Here is a 23,097-nt window from a genome sequence, read left to right as displayed (position 1 = left end):
CTGTGGCCAGTCAGTCCGTGTTTAGGAACACTTCCAGCAACAGTTTCTGTCATTAGCTCAGATTCTTGCTGCAGTGACAGTGCCATCCCTGGGCGACCCCCCGAGCTGATGTGTAAGAGTCTGTCATCTTTCTCCAGAGTGCATAGAGCGAATCCCATGGATAGCTCCCGAGTGTGTCGAGGACTCCAAGAACCTGAGTGTGGCTGCTGACAAATGGAGCTTTGGAACCACACTCTGGGAAATCTGCTACAATGGCGAGATCCCCCTGAAAGATAAGACGCTGATCGAGGTGAGCAGGTGTCCCAGGGCCTGGGCGGTGAGACTCGCCGCCCATGGACAACCTGGAACGATCAGGAAGCTTCAGGCTGTGGAAAGGGTGGGCAGGGATTAAAATCTACCCCACAAGCCTTCTGGCTATCCGATCTCACAAATGTCACTTACCTTCCCCGAGCCTAGGTTTCAATGTAAACCGGCTGTAAAATGGGATAAACAGTAACTACTTTGTAGAGTCCTCATGAGGAATAACTAAGCAGAGTGACAGGCATACTGTCTTACTAAGTAGATTGTTTTGATACCCTTAAACAGAAATTTTAGTGCCTAATATTCAGCAAAAATGAACACACAGTGTCTGTTGAGTTCCTCCTGTGTGACAGGCATCAGCCTGGTACACACTAAGAAAGAGACATAGGTTTTGCCTTCCTTTGAGGATATTAGGGGTGGCAGGGGACGGAGGCTAAAAGAGGAATAGTAAGGTTTCCACAAATGGTATCTAGTACCCTGGGGGTCCAGCCAAAGGGTAGATACTAGAGTGCAGTGATTTCAATTAAGTTGAGTTTTTTTTTTTTTTTTTTTTTTTTGAGGGGATAATGGGTTCAAACCCAGGGACATTCTACCTCCAAGCCATACTTCCTACCTTTAAAAAAATTTTGTTTTGTTTTGTTTGGAAACAGGATCTTGCTAGGTTGCTGAGAGTCTCACTAAGTCCTGAGGCTGTCCTCGAACCTGTGATCCTCCTGTCTCAGTCTCCCAAGTACTGGGATTATAGACATGTCCACTATAGCTGGTTCACTTAAGGTTTTTTTGGATTTTTTTTTTTTTTTTAATGCTACTGGGGGTGGAACCCAGGGGCTTTTCTACCTCCGGGCTAAACTTCCAGACCTATTTTACACTTTATTTGGAAACAGGGTCTCACTAAGTTGCTGAGAGCCTCACTAAGTAGCTGAGGCTGGCTTCAAACCCGTGCGATCCTCCCGTCTCAGCCTCCCAAGTGCTGGGATTACAAGCATGAACCACCACGCCCAGCTTTATCTGGAGTCTTTTAATTTTAACCTTATAAGTACTTTCTTCTGAGATTTGATAAGTCTTATAGTTTTTATAAATTTAATGAGTTAATGGCATAAGAGTTAATTTATTTCACTAATTTTATATTTGGCATTTGCTTTGTTTTCAAATTTCCAATGTTCTGTCTAATTCTACAGGGAATATCTTTGTACATAAGTCTTTGCTCATGTCTGATATATTTCTGAGTCAGTCATTGGAATTAGTGATTCAGAGGATTTGAAGAATCGGAAGGTTGTTATACAAGTCGCTACACTGCATTCCAGAAAGGCTTCCTGGCCTTACTAGAATGCAGGGTCTTGGGAGGGGATATACCACCTCTCTTCTTAAAATTTGGATTATTCTAGTCTCAAATCTGAGATTTCCCCAGGCTGGAATGAGGCCACAGTAAACCATTTATGAAGTTCATCTTTCAGCAGACATGCAGGGAAGGAATTTAGGGGATGGTAATTACTTCTCACCCGGGGCTAGAAGGCTTGCGGGCGGCTCCTCAGTGTCTTCCAAGTGTCCCTCTTCTTTACAGAAAGAGAGATTCTATGAAAGCCGGTGTAGGCCAGTGACACCATCGTGCAAGGAGCTGGCTGACCTTATGACGCGCTGCATGAACTACGACCCCAATCAGAGACCCTTCTTTCGAGCCATCATGAGGGACATTAACAAGCTGGAAGAGCAGAGTAAGTCGTTGCCTGGCCCTGTCTAGCCAGGACCAGCCATAACGTGGGGAGTGGTGGGGGAGGAGGCGACCCCTGGCTATCACTTGCTTTGAAACCTATTTTCTTTTCTATCAGATCCAGACATTGTTTCAGAAAAAAAGCCAACAACTGAGGTGGATCCCACGCATTTTGAAAAGCGCTTCCTAAAGCGGATCCGTGACTTGGGAGAGGCAAGTTACCCCAGTTGCCCTGTTGCTGACGGCTGCATTCTCGGCTTGCCCATCACCCCTCTGCAGAGAGCTGCTCCCTGGTTTCCCTCATTATGGGTCAAAGTTTCTAAGAGAAGCCACCTTCCCTGCATTTTGGCACATTCCACTTGACTCTCAGGCCGTGCAGAACACACATCTCTGTTGCACGTGTGGCTGTATAAAAACATAAATTCGTTTCTATGAGACAGCAGAGGATTAGGTACACATATGATGGAGATAGAAAAATCTCTGTCTCTGAATTTTCTGGGAACAAATATCCTTTTAGGCTATTTATTTTATTTGTTGTGGTACTGGAGATTGAACCCAGGGGCATTCTACCTCTGAGCTAAACTCCCAGCCCTATTTTATATTTTATTTTGAAACAGGGTCCCACTAAGTTGCTGAGGTTGGCCTCAAACCTATGGTCCTCTTGTCTCAGCCTCCCAAATACTGGGATTACAGACACCTGGCTCTGGGAGGCTCTTTGAAGAAGGGATGGATTTACTGTACAGGATGCCAGGATAGACTGTCAGCCTTTCCTTCAGACCTTGAATGGGAGTTTTCAGTAGTTAATGTGCCCAGAGAGGCCCCAGGGATACAGATCTTCTATGGCTGATTTAATTGAATAGAATGTGGTGCACCTCAGGTGTGCACTGTGTGCCAGCATCTGGGTGGGTGGTGCCATAAACACAGTCCCCGTCCTCACAGCACCCCGGGGGCGCTTGTCACTGCTGTGTTGGAAGGCACAGGAGCAGCTCAGAAGGCTGGTGACAGGGCCAGCCAATAAGGTCACCAGTAAGAGGCTTAGCTGGGCTCCAGGCCCACAGCTTTTGAAGGGATAATAGTTTGGGCCCCGGGCTGTCAGAGAATGCCCCAGTTGTCCTACAGGTCCAGAGGTAGCCTTCATCCCCTCGTGGGTTACATTTTCTTGGAAACTGGGATTGGTGCATGGATTCATCATTCAGCTGCTGCTTCTCTTGTCTTAGCTCAGGAGCCTGGGAGTGAGGCCAGGAGAGTGGTGGGCAGGCAGAGTCTAGGTCAGACTGTGCTGCTAAGTACCGGCTGCCTTCAGGGAACAGCCCCGGGGAGGGAGACTTGTTTTCTCAGTGTGTTTCCGCTGGCCTAGGCTGGGACTTCTCTGAAGACAACATGTGCATTTTTCTCTCTAGGGCCACTTTGGGAAGGTTGAGCTCTGCAGGTATGACCCAGAGGGGGACAACACAGGCGAGCAGGTAGCCGTCAAGTCCCTGAAGCCCGAGAGTGGAGGAAACCACATAGCTGATCTGAAGAAGGAAATAGAAATCCTGAGGAACCTCTATCATGAGAACATCGTGAAGTACAAAGGGATCTGCACTGAGGACGGTGGGTTGTGCAAAGGGGGCCTGAGCAGAACAGGCATCTCTCAGCCTCTTCGAGGCCACTTGAACACATGAGCCACCGCTCCTGGGCCTGGCAGGGCTTCCAGGTTGTGCCCTGTCCAGTCCCTCAGCACTGCAGGCCTCCTGGGGAAGCGATGCACCGTCCTTCCCGGCCTGGGCGTCTCTCCAGCCTTGACTGTCCAGGGTTCTTAAACCCACGCTGGGGCTGGACTTGGACCTCACCCACCCAGGATCTACATGATGCCATGTGGAAGTTAATCTCCCCACCCCTTCCCCATTCTTCTGATCCAGTTGAAGCCAGGGCTTTGTTATATTTGTCTAAATCAAGGTGACAAGTGGCATTTAGTAGTGGTAGCATTTACTAATACCTGCGTCTTATTTGCAAGTCAGTATCCCACTCGTGTACCTATATCCTTTGAGACTGGTGTTGGAAGGATGTGGCTCACAACTTTATTTATTATTTATTTATTATTATTATTATTTTGGTGGTACTGGGGGTGGAACCCAGAGGCTTTCTACCTCCGGGCTATACTCCCAGACCTTTTTTTTTTATATTTTATTTGGAAACAGGATCTCACTAAGTTGCTGAGAGCCTCACTAAGTAGCTGAGGCTGGCTTCGAACCCGTGCGATCTTCCTGTCTCAGCCTCCCAAGCGCGAGGATTACAAGCGTGCGCTACCACACCCGGCATAGCTCTCAACTTTAAAAGCCAGTGATGAGCCGGGCATGGTGGCACACACTTATAATCCCCACGCTTGGGAGGCTGAGACAGGAGGATCACACAGGTTCGAAGCCAGCCTCAGCTACTTAGTGAGGCTCTCAGCAACTTAGTGAGACCCTGTTTCCCAATAAAATATAAAATAGGTCTGGGAGTAAAGCCTGGAGGTAGAAAAGCCCCTGGGTTCCACCCCAGTGCCACCAAAAAAAAAAATAAAATAAAAATAAATAAAAGCCAGTGATGCTTGTGACTAAGGAGGGAGCTAAGCATTGCCATCCCCGTCCACTGCGAGGGTCCTGCGCTGAAAGAGGCTGGAGTCTGCCCGTGCTTCAGGGTGAAGCGGCACCCCTGCCAGCCGTCTGTCTCCGGGGCCTGTCCCCTCCCTTTTGGCAGCCTCTTGTTGATGTGCTTTTCTCTCTAAACAGGAGGAAATGGTATCAAGCTCATCATGGAATTTCTGCCTTCGGGAAGCCTTAAGGAATATCTTCCAAAGAATAAGAACAAAATTAACCTTAAACAGCAGCTAAAATATGCTGTTCAGATTTGCAAGGTAAAAAAGAAAGAAAAGGAAGGATGTTAAAAAAAAGCAGGCATTCTGCCCTGGGTAATTGGTTTGTAATCAGTCCACAAGTGGAGAACTTTTTAGTAATTGTACTGAGTTTATTTTGCTCTGCACTTTTTGGGTGAAGAATGAGCTGCTTCTGGGAAAGTGAAGGATTTATTAAGTATGACTGCTTTAAAATGTCAATTTCTTTGAAACAGTTTGATTTTTATTATTCTTGCTTAAAAGTACAAACCACAGAATTTTTCATTGATGAGAATGAAATATTTCTTTTTTTTTTTTAACGAAATGCAATCTGAAATGATTTTGCCACATTCTTGACCTTGGCTTCTCTCTTAGGGGATGGACTATTTGGGATCTCGGCAGTATGTTCACCGGGACTTGGCAGCAAGAAATGTCCTTGTTGAGAGTGAACACCAAGTGAAAATCGGAGACTTTGGTTTAACCAAAGCAATCGAAACTGATAAGGAGTACTACACAGTCAAGGACGACCGGGACAGCCCTGTGTTTTGGTAACTAAATTGGACAGCTATGTTTCATTGGTGATGCAGGGTTTTCACTGTTTTGATAGGTTCTTTCTGGCTATGCTAATGTTTCATTCCTCTGACCTGAAGAGAAGTTAGAGAGAGTAGATCAGTTGGAATTCATTGGTATTTACTTTTAAGAAATACCATTCAGGCTGCTTCACTGAGAGAGCAGCCTACACAGTGCCTGGGCTTTGATGGCACCCTCTTCCCAGGAGTGGGAGAGGTCAGACCACCTGCTCAGCATCTCCAAGCTCCTGGGAGAGGACGTCCATCTGCCACAGCCCTCACAACTGTGAGCAGGTGGAGTAGGCCTGGCTTCTTCTTAAGCACATCCTTGGGAGGGAGGTCTGCAGGAGAGATGGGAGGAGGGGCCGGGGGAGCTAAGTGGGCACTGAAGAGAGTCAGGAAGTCCTGGAGAGAGCCTAATGGATGGGAGACTTGGCTGTCGCTGCTGAACCACCAGCCATCCTTGTTAGCAGGGCACACGCATGGCCCGCAACCACCTCGCAGCCTGGAGCACCCACCCCACCCCCACAGGGCTAAGCCGCACCCCCAGGTGCATCCTGCACAGACACAAACCAATCTGTCCCGTCTGCAGAGCCTGGGCCTCACTCATTTGCTTAAAAACCTATGTATGTCTGCTGGTTACTGGAGATGTGGAGACCAAGCAGAGCGAGTTCAGTTGACTGAGGCAGCCAGCTTGGTGGAGCAGTGAGCGTGGAGGGCTCAGGCCTGGGTTTCTGGAAGTCTTCAGTGTTTGGATGCAGGGATGACTGGAAGGAGGCCTATGTGACTAACAGGAATGAGACAGGAACTGAAAAAAATTTGGCAGGAGTGAATCAAGAAGGGGCAGAGGTCTACAGGAGGTTAAGTCAGAGCGTAAGGAAGCTGGGCTGGGAGCAAGGGCTTCAAACAAGAACAGTGGCATGCCATCTCAGGCTGAGAGACAGGGGGGTGTGTATGTATGCGCGGCTGGGGGGTGTAACCCAGGGCTAGCCCTATTTTATAATTTATTTGGAAGCAGGGTCTCACTAAGTTGCTGAGAGCCTCACTAAGTAGCTGACGCTGGCTTCAAACCTGTGTGATCCTCCTGTCTCAGCCTCCCAAGCACTGGGATTATAAGCGCAGTGCACCACCATGCCTGGCTTAGAGGTTTGTTTTTAAGGAGATAATGCTAGAAGAATATGGGCTGGTGAGGTCCTTGCTGACCCAGAAAGTTACAGGAAATCAAACCTGGGGCTCGTCCTCCTGTGACATCCCCCCCACCCGCAGTGAAAGGGCATGTCAGAGCACACATCAGTCTTATCTTGGGGCAAATCCCTGCTCCCGAGAGCCTGCAAAGGATACTGTTCTGAGTGTTAGACGTGCCCCGCGGCAGCATTATGTGACCGATACCTAACACACAAGATGCCTTGAGTATTAAATTCGAGGACCAAAGGGGAGGTTCTTCTGAGCTACTTGGAATGTTGGTTGAAGTCTTTCCTAGGAAATGAGGGCTCACATTCTGCTTTCTTTCAGGTACGCCCCAGAATGCTTAATTCAGTGTAAATTTTATATTGCCTCCGACGTCTGGTCCTTTGGAGTGACCCTACACGAGTTGCTTACTTACTGTGATTCGGATTCTAGTCCCATGGCCGTAAGTCTTCTAAGTTCATCTGAATACAGAGTTCTTCTGCTTTGAAGTTTTGCCTCTAAATGGAATCTAGTCCATATTAGAAAGGGAAGTGGCACTTTACCGTTTAACTCCGGTTGGGTCTTCTCTGTCCTGTTTGGTGGGACTGTGGTTAGTGGGGTGGCAGTGGGGAGGAGCTGTTCATGCCTCCCTTATCCCAAATTGGACCATGTTCAGTGAAAGTCCCTTGGTGGGCAGAAGTGGTTAGAATCTATGACATTGATTGCAGACCAGTCACTGGGAACTAAGAAGGATTTCAGATTTTCATTTAAAGTTACTTAGGAAAGCCTTTTATGATTACTCTAATTTCCAGTTAATTCTAAAAATATATATATTAATCTGTTTGGTTTTTATATGTGTATGAGTAAAATACTTTGTTTGGTTTTATTTTACATAGCTGTTCCTGAAAATGATAGGCCCAACTCAAGGCCAGATGACAGTAACAAGACTTGTGAATACACTGAAAGAAGGGAAACGTTTGCCGTGCCCACCCAACTGCCCCGATCCGGTATTTATGTTTCCTCCATTGAGAAAGGGAGAAAGCAAGGGAGTGGGGGAGAGGGAGTAGAGAACACCTTTAAAATAGTTTTCTGGGGCTAAATTTGAGGTAAGACATACAGTGATATTCAAAGCAAGGATTCTCTCCAGAAGGAGGCTCCCTCTCTGTTCCCCTATGCACCTCCCCTGAAGGACATTATAGTGTCACCTTATTAAAAAATACAAGCTGGGCTCTGGGCGTGGTGGCGCACGCTTGTAATCCCTACGCTTGGGAGGTGGAGACAGGAGGATCGTTCAGTTTCGAAGACAGCCTTGCTGGCTTAACAGACCCTGTTTCCAAATAAAAAAGTATAAAAATAGGTCTGGGAGTGTAACCCAGAGGTAGAAGGGTTTCCAGGAACCCCAGTACCACCAAAAATAAATAAATAAATAAATAAATAAATAAATAAATAAATAAATAAATAAATAATACAAGCCGGGCGTGGTGGTGCACGCTTGTAATCCCAGCATTAGGGAGGCTGAGACTGGAGGATCGCGGTTCGCAGACAGCCTCGGCTACTTAGTGAGGCCCTCTGTAAGTTGGACCCTATTTCAAAATAAAGAATAAAGAATAGGGCAGGGGTATAGCTCAGTGGTCAAATGCCCCTGGGTTCCATCTCCAAATCCCCCACCCCCCACACAAAACCATATAATTGCATTTCTGTGTGTAAGCTTATCTTAGTAAATACTAATAGCATTTATAATATTTATTATTTTCTGTACGTTAATTGAACCCTTGAGACTAAACTTTGTAGACTATTTAAGACGCACCGAGTAGCTCAAGTCCCAGAGTGAGGAAGCCAGGGGGAAGAGGCAGAATCTAAACTGAGCTTCGCCTGTGCCCGGCACTGGTCACGGCAGTCCCCTGGATGTGGTTAGTCAGCTCATGAGCTTCTCAAATGTTACCACTGTATATAACTGGAGTTATATCACGCTTTCTATATATTAAATTATTCTGATACTCATGTTTTCTAGTCTTAATGAAAAGTCATCTCCTTACATGTCCAAAGGTATTTTCTTTTTTCTTTTTCTTTTTCTTTTTTTTTTTTTGGTGGTACTGGGGTTCCTGGAAGCCCTTCTACCTCCGGGCTACACTCCCAGACCTATTTTATTTGGAAAAAAGTCATCTCCTTACATGTCCAAAGGTATTTTCTTTTTTATTCTTTTTTTTTTTTTGGTGGTACTGGGGTTCCTGGAAGCCCTTCTACCTCCGAGCTACACTCCCAAGACCTATTTTCACATTTTTATTTGGAAACACGGTCTCCTAAGCCAGCGCGATCCTCCTGTCTCTGCCTCCCAAGCGCGGGGATTACAAGCGCACGCCACCACGCTCGGCTATCTTCTTATTCTTGATGTTTCTATAATATTTAATAGCTTTCCAATCTAACAGAATTTTTATTTTTACCATTGCTTTCATTTTAATAGGTTTATCAACTTATGAGAAAATGCTGGGAATTACAACCATCTAACCGGACAACCTTCCAGAGCCTTATTGAAGGATTTGAAGCACTTTTAAAATATGAAGCATGAATCCTAGTTAAATTCCACTGCTTATCAAGCCATCCTCCCCAACAAATACCCAAGGCATTTAAAAAAAAAATTATGGAAAAATTTGTATTCTGTCTAAACTGTCAGTCAACAAATACTGGAGAATATATACATGGACAAAGCATGCTGTGGTTGCTTAACATGTATAAAACTTCCTCTTTTAATCTGGTACCTCTTAAATTTAGTGACAAATGGTGATGGCCAAAATTCCTAGAAAGCACTTAAGCACTCCTCCTTGTGGAAAGAATATACCACCGTTTCATCTAGTGAGTTCACTGTCACCAGTGTGTATCCAAACAGGATTTGTGAAGATAAGAGGAACTGCCCAAAGTAACGTCTCAAGACGGTTGCTCTTTCCCGGTGCCGGTTGACCTGCTGTGTTTTCCTGGCACGTTAATCTTGGACAAAAATTGGTAAAATTGATGGATTTAGCTGATATTTGTATCATGCCCTCACTTTTCAGTGTCTATATGGTGATAAACCAAGCATTCTTAAGATATTAGATACCAGTTAGTATACTATTGTTTTCGTACAAAAAAATGAGTGTACACCTGCCACCAATAGGACTGAAATGTTGAGCTGTTTCTCCAGCGGTGCGGCTGCTTCCCCCGGCTGACCGCTGGTACCCGCTGTTGAGCAGCCTGGCCCTGCACAGGGGGACAGCATGGAGTAGATCTTCTGCTGCATGCCACTTCTTGAGAACTAAACCCATGCCAGTGCTTTCCTAAGCAGTCAACTTTAATCAGCCAGACCCCCCAAACCCGGACACTATTCCACATGCTTTTAAGAAACATCATTGTGTAACGCTACCACTTTGGGGCAGTGTTCCTTCCGGCATTAGGTTTGGATGCTGTGTGCAAACAGAATGTACACCACATACGTTACACTGTCCTTGGAGCGTTTCGATACTTACCACCCACCTACAAGGGCCAATCACTATTCTGACCATGCCCTATGTGCAACACATGGAAGAAAAGACCCGGCCTGAGGCACTCTGGAGTTCAGGATCCATATAGAAAGATTTCAGTTTGCTTGGAGGTAGTTGGGTAATCAAAAATGTTTAGTCTCTGGTCCAATGTGAACCGTTAAGTTCTTTATGACCAAGAGTCTGAAAAGCTATGTTAATGCTGTCTAGTATGTGTGCAGTATCTTACTTTTCACCTTTTGAGCCCCAAACAGGAGTTCAGGATGCTTCAATGGCAGCAATAAACTTGCCATTTAAATCTGTTCAGTTGCCCTCCATCACCAAGGTGTCTGTCTGTGTCAAACCTGTGGCCACTCTATATGCACTTTGTTTACTCTTTATACAAATAAATGTACTAAAAACTTTACATGCATATGTCTTTTAATATTAAGTTTTCATTTTCAAAGCATCTCAAACAATTCACTTATATAGAAAAATAACAGTATAGACTGGGGGAGGCTCAGTAACGATCCTCAGTACTGACACCACTTGAGTTGCGCTTCTCTGTTAACAGGGCCGGGCCGGCGTGGGTGGCAGAGCCACAAGAGCTGTAATCCACAATATCCTGTGTCGTTCTTCCAGCCCCTTCCTGCTCTCAGTTTGTAGCTTTGATGTAAAATTCACCATCTTCCCTTTCTTCTATTTGCACTGGAACAGAGGTGTGCTAGGCTCTGAAGAGGTGAAACACACAGGAGAGTGCAGAGGAGCAGTGCAGGGCTCAGCAGAGTCACGAGTCACTGGCTGTGCCGCCCATGCCTGGTCAGTTACTGATAGGTAGTACACTGCTTAGAAATGTCTAAAACTTTCTAAACGCTGTCATTTTCCAACAAGCTACTATGTGCAATAAATTAGACCAAATAAAATTCTTTACAAAGCATATAATATATGTAACCAGTTCTAGACTTCATAATTAAAGCAGGCTATCCATATCATTGTCAAAAACAAGTCCCCAAAAGGGCGTGATATTTTAATGATCTGATCCTAAAGTCTAGGATCGTTAACATCCCAAATTCAATCAATTACAGACTCCTAACAAGGAACAAACTTAGAAATTTCTAGATGACAATAAGCTTTCTCATGCATTTAATACCAAGGTCTTCAGAAAATGGTAATGTCAAAAGTCACATTACTAAAGATAAAAATTCTTTCAGAAGTCAACTGGGTTAAATAACTGATGTTTTTCAGCCTAACACACTACCAAAGAATTAAGAGAAAAACCAGAGAGTGAGGTATAGCTGAGCTCAAAATGGTTATAAATACTCTATCTCCGTAAGACTTTCAGAAAGGGCAGCATTGACTGCTTTACCATGTTGTGGAAATAGGGCTAAGTGGTCCTGTGCAGTCATTAGATCATCACTAGCCTATGCTACCACATGAAGCATAGGAACCTGTATTCCTTGCAAGATGCAAGTCTGCTTCAAGGGCTTTTCTTCCAGTGAACAGTTGGCGCCACTGGATCGGGTCAGCAGACTTTCTCTAGGGAGGGCCAGACAACTATTTTAGGCTTTAGAGGCGACCACTCGGTTGAGGCTACTCAGTTCTACTGTAGCACAAAGGTAACTACAGATGATTCGTAAATGAGTGAGCCTGGCTGTGGACACTGAAATTTGAATTCATGGAAGTTTCATAAGTTTCCCCCCACCCATCACCATTTAAAAATAGAAACCATTCTTCTTATCTTGCAGGCAGCACAAGTTTATGAGATGAACCCAATGTGGCCTGAGTGTGCACTTTGCCAGCCCCTGTATTAGATCACCAAAGTTACTTTTCCTAAAATACTTTGTGTTTTTCACAAAAGGTGTAAGTAGTGAATAACACCTTCTGGGCCAAGCATCTGCCGTGGTGCGGACCCTGGAGCTCACGGTCACTTTCCTCAGGATTACTATCGCTGGCTGGTGTGGGGGCGAGAAGGAAATTTGCATGAAGAGTACCTTTATAGCATTGCCATCACCAGATCTGGTACTTGTACCCTTGTAGTTCTAGGAAAGATCCCTAAAAATCTATAAATGAGATTACTTCTAGGGAAAGTAAATTGAAATGCACATTGGCTTATAAGAGATTGATTCTAAGGCTAAGGAATCAAGGCAGTTTCCCATTTATTGCTTCAAACTTTAATATGTGATGTCAAAATTGTTCCCAGTCCTAAAGCAAGGAATATTGGAATACTGTGGGCTTCTCCAATGGACTGGAAGTTAATATCACATGGATCAAGTTGTGTCTGATTCTAGTGGAAAATGTCCTCAATTGATGTCTCTTCTTATTGCTATTTATTTCTTATTTGGCAATTCTGCCTGCTGCACAACACAGTTCCCTCTGGGAGATTATAAAACCCGTATTTATAGGATATGGCTAGTTTGAATGAAGTTAAGGCAGCGATGAACAGCAGAGATACTGTAAAGAACCTCAGGAGGTTAGAAGGAGAAAACTTAGCTCAGTACACTCTCTTCTTCTTTAAGTAGGTCTCCATGTAATAGGCTCCTGTGCCCTGAGCGTGCTGGTCAGCAAGTTCCACTGCACCACCTTCTGGGGCAGAGATGAGATAGGATGACCCTCGCTTTTCATTCCTCAAAGAAGACGACATCTATGAGAGAAGGAAAACAGTGCTAAAATCAACATATATAAAAAAGCATCCTATTTTGAGTTGGTATAAATACAGGATCATAGGATAAATAGTAAAGTTATTCTATAGAAGTTTTTTTGTGTGTGTGTGTGTGGTACTGGGGATGGAACCCTTCTCCGGGCTACCCTCCCAGACTATATATATATATTTGGAAAAAAGGTCTCTTAAGCCAGCAAGGCTGGCTTTGAACCTACACGATCTTCCTGTCTCCGCCTCCCAAGCGCTGGGATTACAAACATGCACCACCAAGCCCGGCAGAAGCTTTTTTTTTTGGGGGGGGGGTGTATGGAACCCAGGGGCATTCTACCTCGGAGCTACAGCCCAGCCCTATTTTTTATTCTGTATTTTGAAACAGGGTATCACTGAGTTGCAAAGGACCTCTCTATGTAGTAGCTGAGACTGTCCTCGAACTGCGTTCCTCCTGTCTCAGTCTCCCAAATGCTGGGATTACAAGTGTGCGCCACCACACTCGGCTTTAGAGAATCTAAAGCTCCTTTGTTAGAGCAAATTCGATTTTAAAATCTATATAAAAATCACGTAGGAGGGCTAAGCATTTAGGGAAAAAATTAAAAAAGAAAAACAAAAGTCACCTGTGAATATTTTGCCAAACAGTAACCACCTGTGAGTGTCCTAACTGCCCACCCCCACCCCCCAAAAAAACCCCGAAGAGCACAGCATGTTCCTGCTGCAAAAGCAAGCCAGCACAAATGGCAGGCTAGGGGATAGAGCCAGATCAGCTGAGGGGTTCAGGTGGCTCGTAACTGAAGGAGCAGTGTGAACACCCACAAATGATGGTGGGAGAATCACAGCATGAGAGAGAGCAATGGGGTCCCAAAGAGTCAGGCCAGGAGTCCAGGCTCTGCAGATCTGTCTGCAAGTGGCCAGATGTCTCTCCTCTCACGAGCGCTCACAGTGATGAAGAGGACAAATGAGACCGTGTAGCCCGGCTTGTGACCTAATTAATCCCTAGTGCTTGCTTTGACAAACAGGAAGCCGAGTTACACAACAATATACGAGAATCTTGAAAGGACAGCAGTAAAGTTTTCAGCTTTCCAGCAACACACTAGACATTCTCATGTAACAGTTAAAAGTGCAAATGTTTCTGAACCAACAACAGTTGTGGTTTTTTAAAACTGGAGCCTGTCCTGCTCCCTGTAGACTCAGCAGGGGCCTTGCAAGAGGAGGGATGACCAAAGAGTGGGGACCAGAGCTTCTCTTCCTGTGTGGTTCACTATTGTTGTAGGACAATAAAAGCCTTCCAGCCACTGTGGTTTAAGGACAGCACATGAAGGAAAGCACTGATTTGGCTTTCTGGTCTACCTGAAAATTTTTTCCCTGGTGGGAAGTAAAGAAGGTCTGAGGTTTGCTTAGAAATCAGTAGAGGATGGTGAATGTGGGTGGGCAAGTCTGTAATCCCAATACTCGGGAGGCTGAGAAAGGAGGATCGCAGGTTCCATGCCAGCTGAAGCAGCTTAACATGACCCTGTTTCAAAATAAAACAAAGGCCTGGGGGTATAGCTTGGAGGTAGAATGCCCCTGATGTTCAATCCCAGTGTGCAAAGGAGGGAGGGAAGGAGGGAAGGCTTTGAGGAGTTAAGCAGGTGGGGACACAGGTGAAACAAGTCTGGCCATGAATCCACAGCTGACCACACTGAGCTGATGAGAACAGGGGTTTCTTGCATCCAAACTCTCCCCCACTTGGCTGGAGCCCCTCACCCTCAGCCTGCCTCCCCCCTCCCCGCTGTCTCTTCCCCTTGCCCAGCCATGTTCTCCACGTGCGACCTTGGCTGACTGGCACTTTTACTCTGCTGCATGCCCAACCCCAGCCACCAACACCAGCCTGCCCTTACATCAGGCAGCAGGAACCCCTTCACCAACAGCCCCCTTCCTCTCAAACTTGAATCCCGTGTGCCTCTCTGCTCACTGCGAGGCTCCTCTGCTAAACCCACAGCAATGGCGTGACATCTCCACCCAGGCATCTAAGGTCTATGTCCAGAACGGAGATCTGCTCCTGCCCCTAAAACCTGCTCCACTCAGTCTCACCCACCCTCAGTGACAGCTGCGGCTCATCCAGCCTCCCACCCTTGGGACTCAACCTTACAAAACTGCCTGGAGCCCAGACAATCCCCCGCCTGTGGGCTATGCAGCTGCATTTTCTGTGAGAATCAGCTTCCTGACCAACCTTGCTACATTAATTAACAGCAGGCAGAGGTGTGCGGCTGAAAGATAAAAGAGGCCAATTAGCCCTCTGCTTCCCAGCCAGGATCCGAGGCAAGAGCCTAAAAGGTCCTCAACCAGCCACGCCCTTCATGGTGGCATTGGTAGGCCACCCCCTAAACTACAGGTCCCCGCCCAAAGATCAGTTTCTTTTATCTTCAAATACCAGTTCAAGGAGCTCTTCCTTTAATCATGTGTTTAAGCCGCAAAGCCTTCCCTTCAGGCCTCCATCTTGGTTTTCTCTGAATTTGTTTTTTATTCTACTCTTTTCTTCCTACTTTCTCCTAAATGTAAGTTTTGTTATTATAAGGACTTTAATCAACTCTGTTCACTGCTATATCCCTAGTGTGTAGTACTGAGGAGATAGAAAGGAAATAGGCAGATAGGGAAAAGGCCTTGGTAGAAAAAAGTTAATTTTCTGAGTTTCCTGAGGGGCGACAAATGCCTGAAACTCCAAAGGCTCAGAGATAAGAAGGCCAGAGCTTCACAAAGCCATCCTGAATTTCCTAATCAACAAACCCACCGAACAAGTCTGGCATTCCTGAAAGGAGACCCTTCAAAGGACTTGCAAATGCCCTATGCAAATTCTCCTTGGAATCCCAAAAGTCACCCTAACCACAAACGGACTTGCAAGCGGTCAGGCTTTGGCCAGTTAGATGGCAAAGGGGGACCTTCCCGCTCAGGACCCCCTCCCCTTTTGGGGAGCTGTTCTCTCTCTCTCTCTCTCTCTCTCTCTCTCTCTCTCTCTCTCTCGCAGGTCATGTTGGCCCTGAGAGAAGGCAGAGTGCATCTGAGGGCACGTGGCTTGGGCGACTCTCGAGTAGTGACCTGAAGGACTCTGCTGGACATCACGGCTGGCCAGGCCCCTAGGGGTGACCTGTACCTCTTTTCTGGCAGATCGCGTGGACTCTGGGAGAAAGTAGTTTGCAACTGATGTGCTCTTGGCTTGCACTCGGGTAGTGACCCTGAAGGCAGCTACTGGACCCCGGAGTCGGAAGAAAGCTGCTGGACCCAGAGTTCCAGCCCCTTTGGGGGTGTTCAGCCACCCTTGGCCCATTCCCTGCTGCTTCCAATAAACCTTTTACTCCCCTTCCTGAGGTCTGAGGGTGTCATTCTTTGCTCACCGTAGACAAGAACTCGCCGGGTTTTCTCTCAAGAAACCCCCGTTTCAGTACCTGTCACATCGTAGGCATTGGTGGATCCTAAATACCTTTTCAAAAATATTTTCTGCTGGGCATGGTGGCGCACGCTTGGGAGGCGGAGACAGGAGGATTGGGCAGGTTCAAAGCCAGCCGCGCTGGCTTAAGAGACCCTGTTTCCAAATAAAAATATAAAAAAAATAGGTGTCTGGGAGTGTAGCTCAGAGGTAGAAGGGTTTCCAGGAACCCCAGTACCACCAATATATATTTTCCCCCACAACGGACGCATTCTCAGCTTCTTCAACCACCATTCCTGTGCCTGGCTTGTGCCATCTCAGAACTGGACACCAGAATGTGCCTGGTCCCTGGGGGAACACACATGATTGTGGGGCTTGCTGTGGATAATCGTGCTCTCTGGCTAGAACTTAAAATTACTTGGTTACTCCCAGCATTTGGGAGGCTGAGACAGGAGGATCGCGGTTCACGGACAGCCTCAGCTACTATTTAGTGAGGCCCTTTGCAACTCAGTGAGACCCTGTTTCAAAATAAAGAATAAAAAATAGGGCTGGGGGGGCATCGCCTGGAGGTAGAATATCTCTGGGTTCCATCCTCCATACCAAAAAAAAAAAAAAAAATTACTTGGTTCCTATAACTGTTACATACAAATCCAATCTTTTGCACACATACACTATGAAACTCATTCTGTAACTTTTATTTTTGGACTGAAAAATGTAATTTTCTTCCTTTTATTAAAGAAAGCCTTTTTATCTTCGTGTAAATTGTGTGTTTGTGTGTGCGTTTGGGGTGGTGCGCGCGTGCGTGGTGCTGGGGATTAAACCCAGAGGCATTCTCTCTCAGAGCTACACCCTTCAGGCAGATTTTATTTTCAGAGCCTCATTAGGTTGATGAGAGTCTCACTGCTTACTGAGGCTGTCCTTGAACCCGTGATCCTCCTGTCTCAGCCTCTGGAGTACTAGTATTACAGGCATGTGCCAACACCCCTTGCCAGATTTTCTTTTTGTCTCATTTATTTCCAAGTGAATGTAGAAAGAAAATGTCACAATTTCATTTTCTGGCTGCCAAAGTTTAATACTTAACATGTATCTTAAACTCAAATTTTAAGCTCATGTCAATAAGTGGACCCACAACTAGTTCATTTTTTTAAAGTACTGGGAATTGAACCCAGGGGCATCCTACCTCTGATCTACACCCCCAGCCTTATTTTTATTAATTTTTGAATCAGGGTCCACTATGTTCAGAGGACCCACTAAGTAGCTGAGGCTGGCTGTGAGCCTGAGATCCTCCAGTCTCATTCTGCCAAGTACTGGGATTACAAAAGTGTGCCACCACGCCCAGGTCCCATGACTAGGTTTTAAAGTTCTCATAAAAATTAAAGCTGACTCTTGAACATCCCTCAGGAAGATTATTTGGGGATATGTTAATGACAATAGTGAATCTCATTAGGCTCATCTGCTAAAGACACAACTAAAGATATCTTTATCATCATTCCTCACCTGGAAGAAATGAACTCAGTGAACATGAAGCCCTGAATACAAAACTAAGCTGGTTAGTTTTTTATATTTCGTTTTTTGTACTTAGAACTCCTCAGTCTCACCTTCGCCTCCAGTCCTAAGTTTTCCTTCGGAAGTGGAGTCAGATCGAGTGAGAATCTAAAATGAACAAGTGCACTAGTTCTTCTTAAATCTGAATCTGACCCTCATATCTGTTTTTTTATAGCCAGCTGAGCGTGGTGGGGCCTGCCTGTATTCCCAGTACTTAGGAGGCTAAAACAAGAATATCACGATTTGAAGCCAGCCTCAGCACTTTAGTGAGACCCTGCCTCAAAAGGGAGGGGGTTGGCTGAGGAGTAGCTCAGAGGTAGAATGTCTCTGGGTTCAACCCCCAGTAACACACACACACACACACACACACACACACACACACACACACACACACAATTTATATATAACTTTTCTCTTCCCATTTAAAAAAAATGTTTAAAACTCAACATGCTTTTTTTTTTGCGACACTAATGATATCGTAATAAAATGTGCCACCAGGCCTGGCTCAAAGCTACTTTAAAAAAAAAAACTTCCATGTTATGGTTCAGCCTTAATATATAGATAACCTGCGCTCCCGTAATGGTTTAAAGTAGGTTTAGGTTTTAAGTACATTTTATATGGTCTGCATAGCATTCATTTACGGTGTACTTTCTAAAGTTTGCCCACTAGGTGGCAGCATTGGGCTTTGTACAAAGAGACCCCGCACCTCAGGGCCTTTTTGTTCTTTTGTGTTTCCTAGTTCCCCAACACACCATCTCATCATACATTCTGTGGCTTATTCACTGGGACAGGCAGGCAGCTTCCTGGCAGGAGCATCCCTGTAACCAGGGCAACACAAGAGCACAACATGCAAGCGGACACTACTGTCCTCTGGTATGCCAGATGGCTGCCAAGCAAAGCCAGTATCAAAAGGAAAGCCCAGACCACAATTTGAACGGTCCCATCAAACAGCTGAGCTCATGCTGATTATTACTGGTACTGGGGACTGAACTCAGGGCATTCTACTCCAAGCTGCAGCCCTACCCCCACCCTTTTGAAACAAGCCTTGGACCTCCGATCCTCCTGTCTCCGCCTCCCGAGTAATTACAGGCATGTGCCACCTCGTAGGGCGTACATCATTCTTTATATTTTGAAAACAATAAACATGTCAAATTGAAAAGCTGAAGATGAATTTCGACCTATTTTTACTTACTTTAACAATAGAGGGTAGGGAAAGATGTTTTTGGTCCAATTATAATTAGGTATTAGATTTAGGTGTTAAATATTTAGTAAGTTGGCTTAAAGCTTTCTCTTGAAGGTGGGCTTCTCCCAAGCATCAGATATAGACATACCTATTTATATATACCTCAGAATCTGGAACTTTCACCCTGTACAATTGAACAAGATATTTCAACTAGAATGCTATTATCATTCTAGTATGCTACAAATTTTAAAATAACTGTATGTATTTCTGATTTAATATGAAGTCATTACAAAGTCATTATGTGACTCAGCTTACATATTTAAGATGTGCAGTTTTTGTTGCTGTTTTGTTTTTGCGTTACTGGAGATTAAACCCAGGGACATTCTACCTCTGAGCTATATCCCTAACCCTATTTTTTATTCTTTATTTTGAAACAGGGCTTCACTAAATTGCAGAGGGCCTCACTAAGTAGCCGAGGCTGTCTGTGTACCGTGATCCTCCCGTCCCAGCCTCCCAAGTACTGGGATGACAAGTGTGTGCCACCACACCTAGCAAGACATGCAATTTTTGACAGAATTATTTGAAGCTCAGTGGTAATTCTAGTTAATCAGTCTCACTAACTAGAAAAATGGGAGGGGCAGCCCATTTGAAAGTGGTTTCTACTTAAATCTGCATCTGAAAAAATTGATTTCAGTTGTTTGGTTATGCTATCTCTAAAACAATGAGTTAGAAAAACGCTGCCTTCCCTTGAGTACAACTAGTCCAACTAAGGGTTTATTTTAAAGAGTAGAGTCCAATATTTGTTGTTACTCCCAAGGTTGTGTGTCAAAAGCTATTTCCAAAGAGTTTTCATCACCAAAAATAATTCCTTCACCTGCCAACATCACCCCCCAACTCTTCCTCCCTCTGGCCCCCAGAAACTGCAATCTATTTACTTGTTCCGTGGATTGGCCTCTTCTAGACACTTCATATACATGGATTCATGTAATACATGGTCTCTGTCTGGCTTATTTCACTTGGCATGGTGAGGTTTCCAGAGCTCACCCTTACTATGGCATGGGTCGGTACACCATTCTTTATATGGCAGAATAATATTCTATTGTATGGCTATACCAAATTTTGTCTGTTCGGGGGCATACCAAATTTTGTCTGTTGTTTGTTTGTTTCCCTCTTGGGCTACTATAGATGCGGCGGCTATGAAAGCTGGTGTATAAATCTGTGTCTGGTCATATGTTTCTCATTTACCTTTGATATCTACCTAGGGCTGGAACTCTTGGGTCATACGGTACATTTAACCTTTCGAGCAACTGCCAGCCTATTTCCCATAGTAGCTGGATCATTCTACATTTCCTCAGCAATGTGTGAGGACCCAAATTTCTCCACATTCTCGACTACACTTTATATTTTTCATTTTTAAATTATATTTTCTTTTTGTTTCTTAGTCTAGATAAACTCAATTGGCTTTTTCATTCCAAATAAGTTTATTCTTCCATCTGTTCAAATCTGCTATTGTTCCCTAGTGAGTTTTTCATTTAAGTTATGGTAGTTTTCAACTTCACAATTCCTTCTTTATAACTTCCTTCTTTTTATTCATATTATCTATTTGATGTAACATGATGCTCATACTTTTAATCTTTTAATTCTTTGAAGATATATCTCTGTCTAGTAAGTCATTGAAGTTTCTTTTTGAAAATTTTTTACGAACTATTATCACCTGTGTATGGTCCATATTTCCTAATTTCTATTAATGACTCTTTTTTGTTAAAACTGTCAGTCATATAAAATAATATAGCCAGGCATGGTGGCGCACGCTTGTAATCCCAGCACTTGGGAGGCTGAGACAGGAGGATCGCACAGGTTCGAAGGCAGCCTCAGCTACTGAGTGAGGCTCTCAGCAACTTAGTGAGACCCTGTTTCCAAATAAAGTGTAAAACAGATCTGGGAGTATACCCTAGAGGTAGAGAAGCCCCTGGGTTCCACCCCTAGTACCACACAAAAAATAAAAATAAATCTAAAAATATAAATAAATAAAATAATACAATGTGGAACTCAGGAAATCAGATTCTATCTTCTCTTTGGGACTTGTTAATGTTAGGTTTTATGAATGAATTATATAAAATGTGTATTTTATGTTGTGAATTGCCACTGGCAGCTTAGTGGTCAGCTAATTCATGGGCAGATTTTCTTAAACACTCAGATTTTAGAAAGAGTTCATGTGTGTACACTGGGCCATGCCTTTAACACTTGGCCAGGCAGTTGTCATCTCTGCCTTAGTCTTTATTTCCTGTTTGTACAGTGCTTCCAAGGCCTTGTAAGATTCACAGACGAATCTGGAGCTTTTAAATAATCCCAAGTTTACCTAATTCCTTAGCTTTGTGTGTGTGTGCATGTGTGTTACTGAGGATTTATCCCAGGGGCATTCTACCTCCAAGCTATACCCCCAGCCCTATTTTTTATTTTTATTTTGAAGCAGAGTCTCATTAAGTTGCAGAGGGCCTAAGTAGCTGAGGCTGGCTTTGAACTTGTGATCCTTGTGATCCTCTTGTCTCAGCCACCTAAGTTCTGTGAATAAAGCCCAGCATTCCCTAGCTTTTTCTTTAACGCTCTGATCCAAATATTACTCGCCACTCTAGGCAGTCATGAAGTTAAACAGTTTCCTTTGAATGTTTTAAAAAACTTCCCTGGTCTGGGCAAGGTCTGAGGTCAAATAAAGATAGCCTTGTAATCCAAGCATGGCAACACACCCCTGTAATCACAGTACTTGAAAGGTTGAGACACAAAGATTGCAGGTTTGAGGTCAGCCTCAGCAACTTAATGAGACTCTGTCTCAAAATATAAATAAATAAGCCGGGCATGGTGGTGTACGCTTGCAATCCCAGCAATCGGGAGGCTGAGAACAGAGGATCATAGTTCGGGCTCAGCTACTTAGTGAGGCCCTTCACAACTCAATGAGACCCTATTTAAATAAAGAATAAAAAAACTGGGCAGGGGCCGGACGTGGTGGTGCACGCTTGTAATCCCAGCATGTGGGAGGCTGAGACTGGAGGATCGTGGTTCGCGGACAGCCTCAGCTACTTAGTGAGGCCCTCTGCAACTTAGTGAGACCCTGTTTCAAAAATAAGGAATAAAAAATAGGGCAGGGGTTGTAGCTTGGAGGTCGAATGCCCCTGGGTTCCATCCTCAGACCCCCCCCCCCAAAATAAAAAAACAGGGCAGGGAGTGTAGCTTGGAAGTGAAAATGCCCTAGGTTCCATCCCCAGACCTGCAAAAACTAAATAAATGAATAAATAAATAAATGGCCAAGGGTGTAATGGGTGTGTGTACGCACGCGCACTCACATGCACACGCACACACGGCCTCGTAAGTGGGGTCTTCTAGAGAACTAGCACAAAGGTCAAATAATGACAGATCTCTGGGGATGAGGCTTTATGGGACTTCCAAACTGATCTTGCCCCCTCTGGTAGCTGCAAGCTTGCTGGTTTTCTCTGTGATTATGAGATTTTGGAAATAATGACTGAGAAACAGCTGTAGGGCAAGTTAAAAGACCACAAGCCCGCTGTTCTTACTAAGGTTCACCCACTTTTCTTGAATAAATCCTTCTCAAATTGCTACAAGCCTGTGTAGAGTTCTGAAAAAGTTGATTTTGACCACTTTCACCAGTTTTATACATGCTTTTATACAATCGTTTGCAGATTCTTACTGTATTTGCTGATGTCATCTCTCTCTGTTCATGATGACCCTATTTTTCTTAGAATGTTGAACATATTTGGCGCTGGGCTTGGTGGCGCACGCTTGTAATCCCCGCGCTTGGGAGGCGGAGACAGGAGGATCGTGCAGTTTCGAAGCCAGCCATGCTGGCTTAAGAGACCCTGTTTCCAAATTTAAAAAGTATAAAAATAGGTCTGGGAGTGTAGCCTGGAGGTAGAAGGGTTTCCAGGAACCCCAGTACCACCAAAACAAAACAAAACAAAACAAAACAAAAAACCAAAAAAAAATTACCTGTTGCCGGGCGTGGTGGCGCAAGCTTGTAATCCCTGCTCTTGGGAGGCAGAGACAGGAGGATCGCGCAGGTTCGAAGCCAGCCTTGCTGGCTTAAGAGACCCTGTTCCCAAATAAAAATATAAAAAATAGGTGTCTGGGAGTATAGAAGGGTTTCCAGGAACCCCAGTACCACCAAAAAAAAAAAAAAAAAAAAAAAAATCACTACCTGTTAACACTAACATCTGTATC

General features: G+C 44.8%; 2 protein-coding genes across 2 annotated transcripts in view; one reads left to right on the top strand and one right to left on the bottom strand.

Moving 5' to 3' along the window:
* The window catches only part of JAK1 (Janus kinase 1), a gene marked incomplete at its 5' end in the record, with an annotated part of 59,840 nt that extends 50,531 nt beyond the window's left edge, over window positions 1-9,309 (top strand). The window contains 9 exons of the mRNA XM_080691436.1: window positions 138-289; window positions 1,862-2,012; window positions 2,127-2,221; window positions 3,409-3,601; window positions 4,762-4,886; window positions 5,238-5,410; window positions 6,944-7,061; window positions 7,495-7,605; window positions 9,060-9,309. Coding sequence (XP_080547562.1) covers window positions 138-289; window positions 1,862-2,012; window positions 2,127-2,221; window positions 3,409-3,601; window positions 4,762-4,886; window positions 5,238-5,410; window positions 6,944-7,061; window positions 7,495-7,605; window positions 9,060-9,164 — 1,223 coding nt within the window. The 3' untranslated portion in view covers window positions 9,165-9,309. The remainder of the gene's footprint in view (window positions 1-137; window positions 290-1,861; window positions 2,013-2,126; window positions 2,222-3,408; window positions 3,602-4,761; window positions 4,887-5,237; window positions 5,411-6,943; window positions 7,062-7,494; window positions 7,606-9,059) is intronic.
* A 3,268-nt stretch (window positions 9,310-12,577) lies between these two features.
* Window positions 12,578-23,097, bottom strand: part of RAVER2 (ribonucleoprotein, PTB binding 2) — a gene marked incomplete at both ends in the record, with an annotated part of 98,916 nt that continues 88,396 nt past the window's right edge. Inside the window, 1 exon segment of the mRNA XM_080691435.1 lies at window positions 12,578-12,727. Coding sequence (XP_080547561.1) covers window positions 12,578-12,727 — 150 coding nt within the window.

This window comes from Muscardinus avellanarius (genome assembly GCF_963383645.1).
Source record: "Muscardinus avellanarius genome assembly, chromosome: 3".
Classification (NCBI taxonomy): domain Eukaryota; kingdom Metazoa; phylum Chordata; class Mammalia; order Rodentia; family Gliridae; genus Muscardinus; species Muscardinus avellanarius.
The sequence above is the reverse complement of the archived record's forward strand: the minus strand, read 5'-3'. Positions and strand labels throughout refer to the sequence as shown.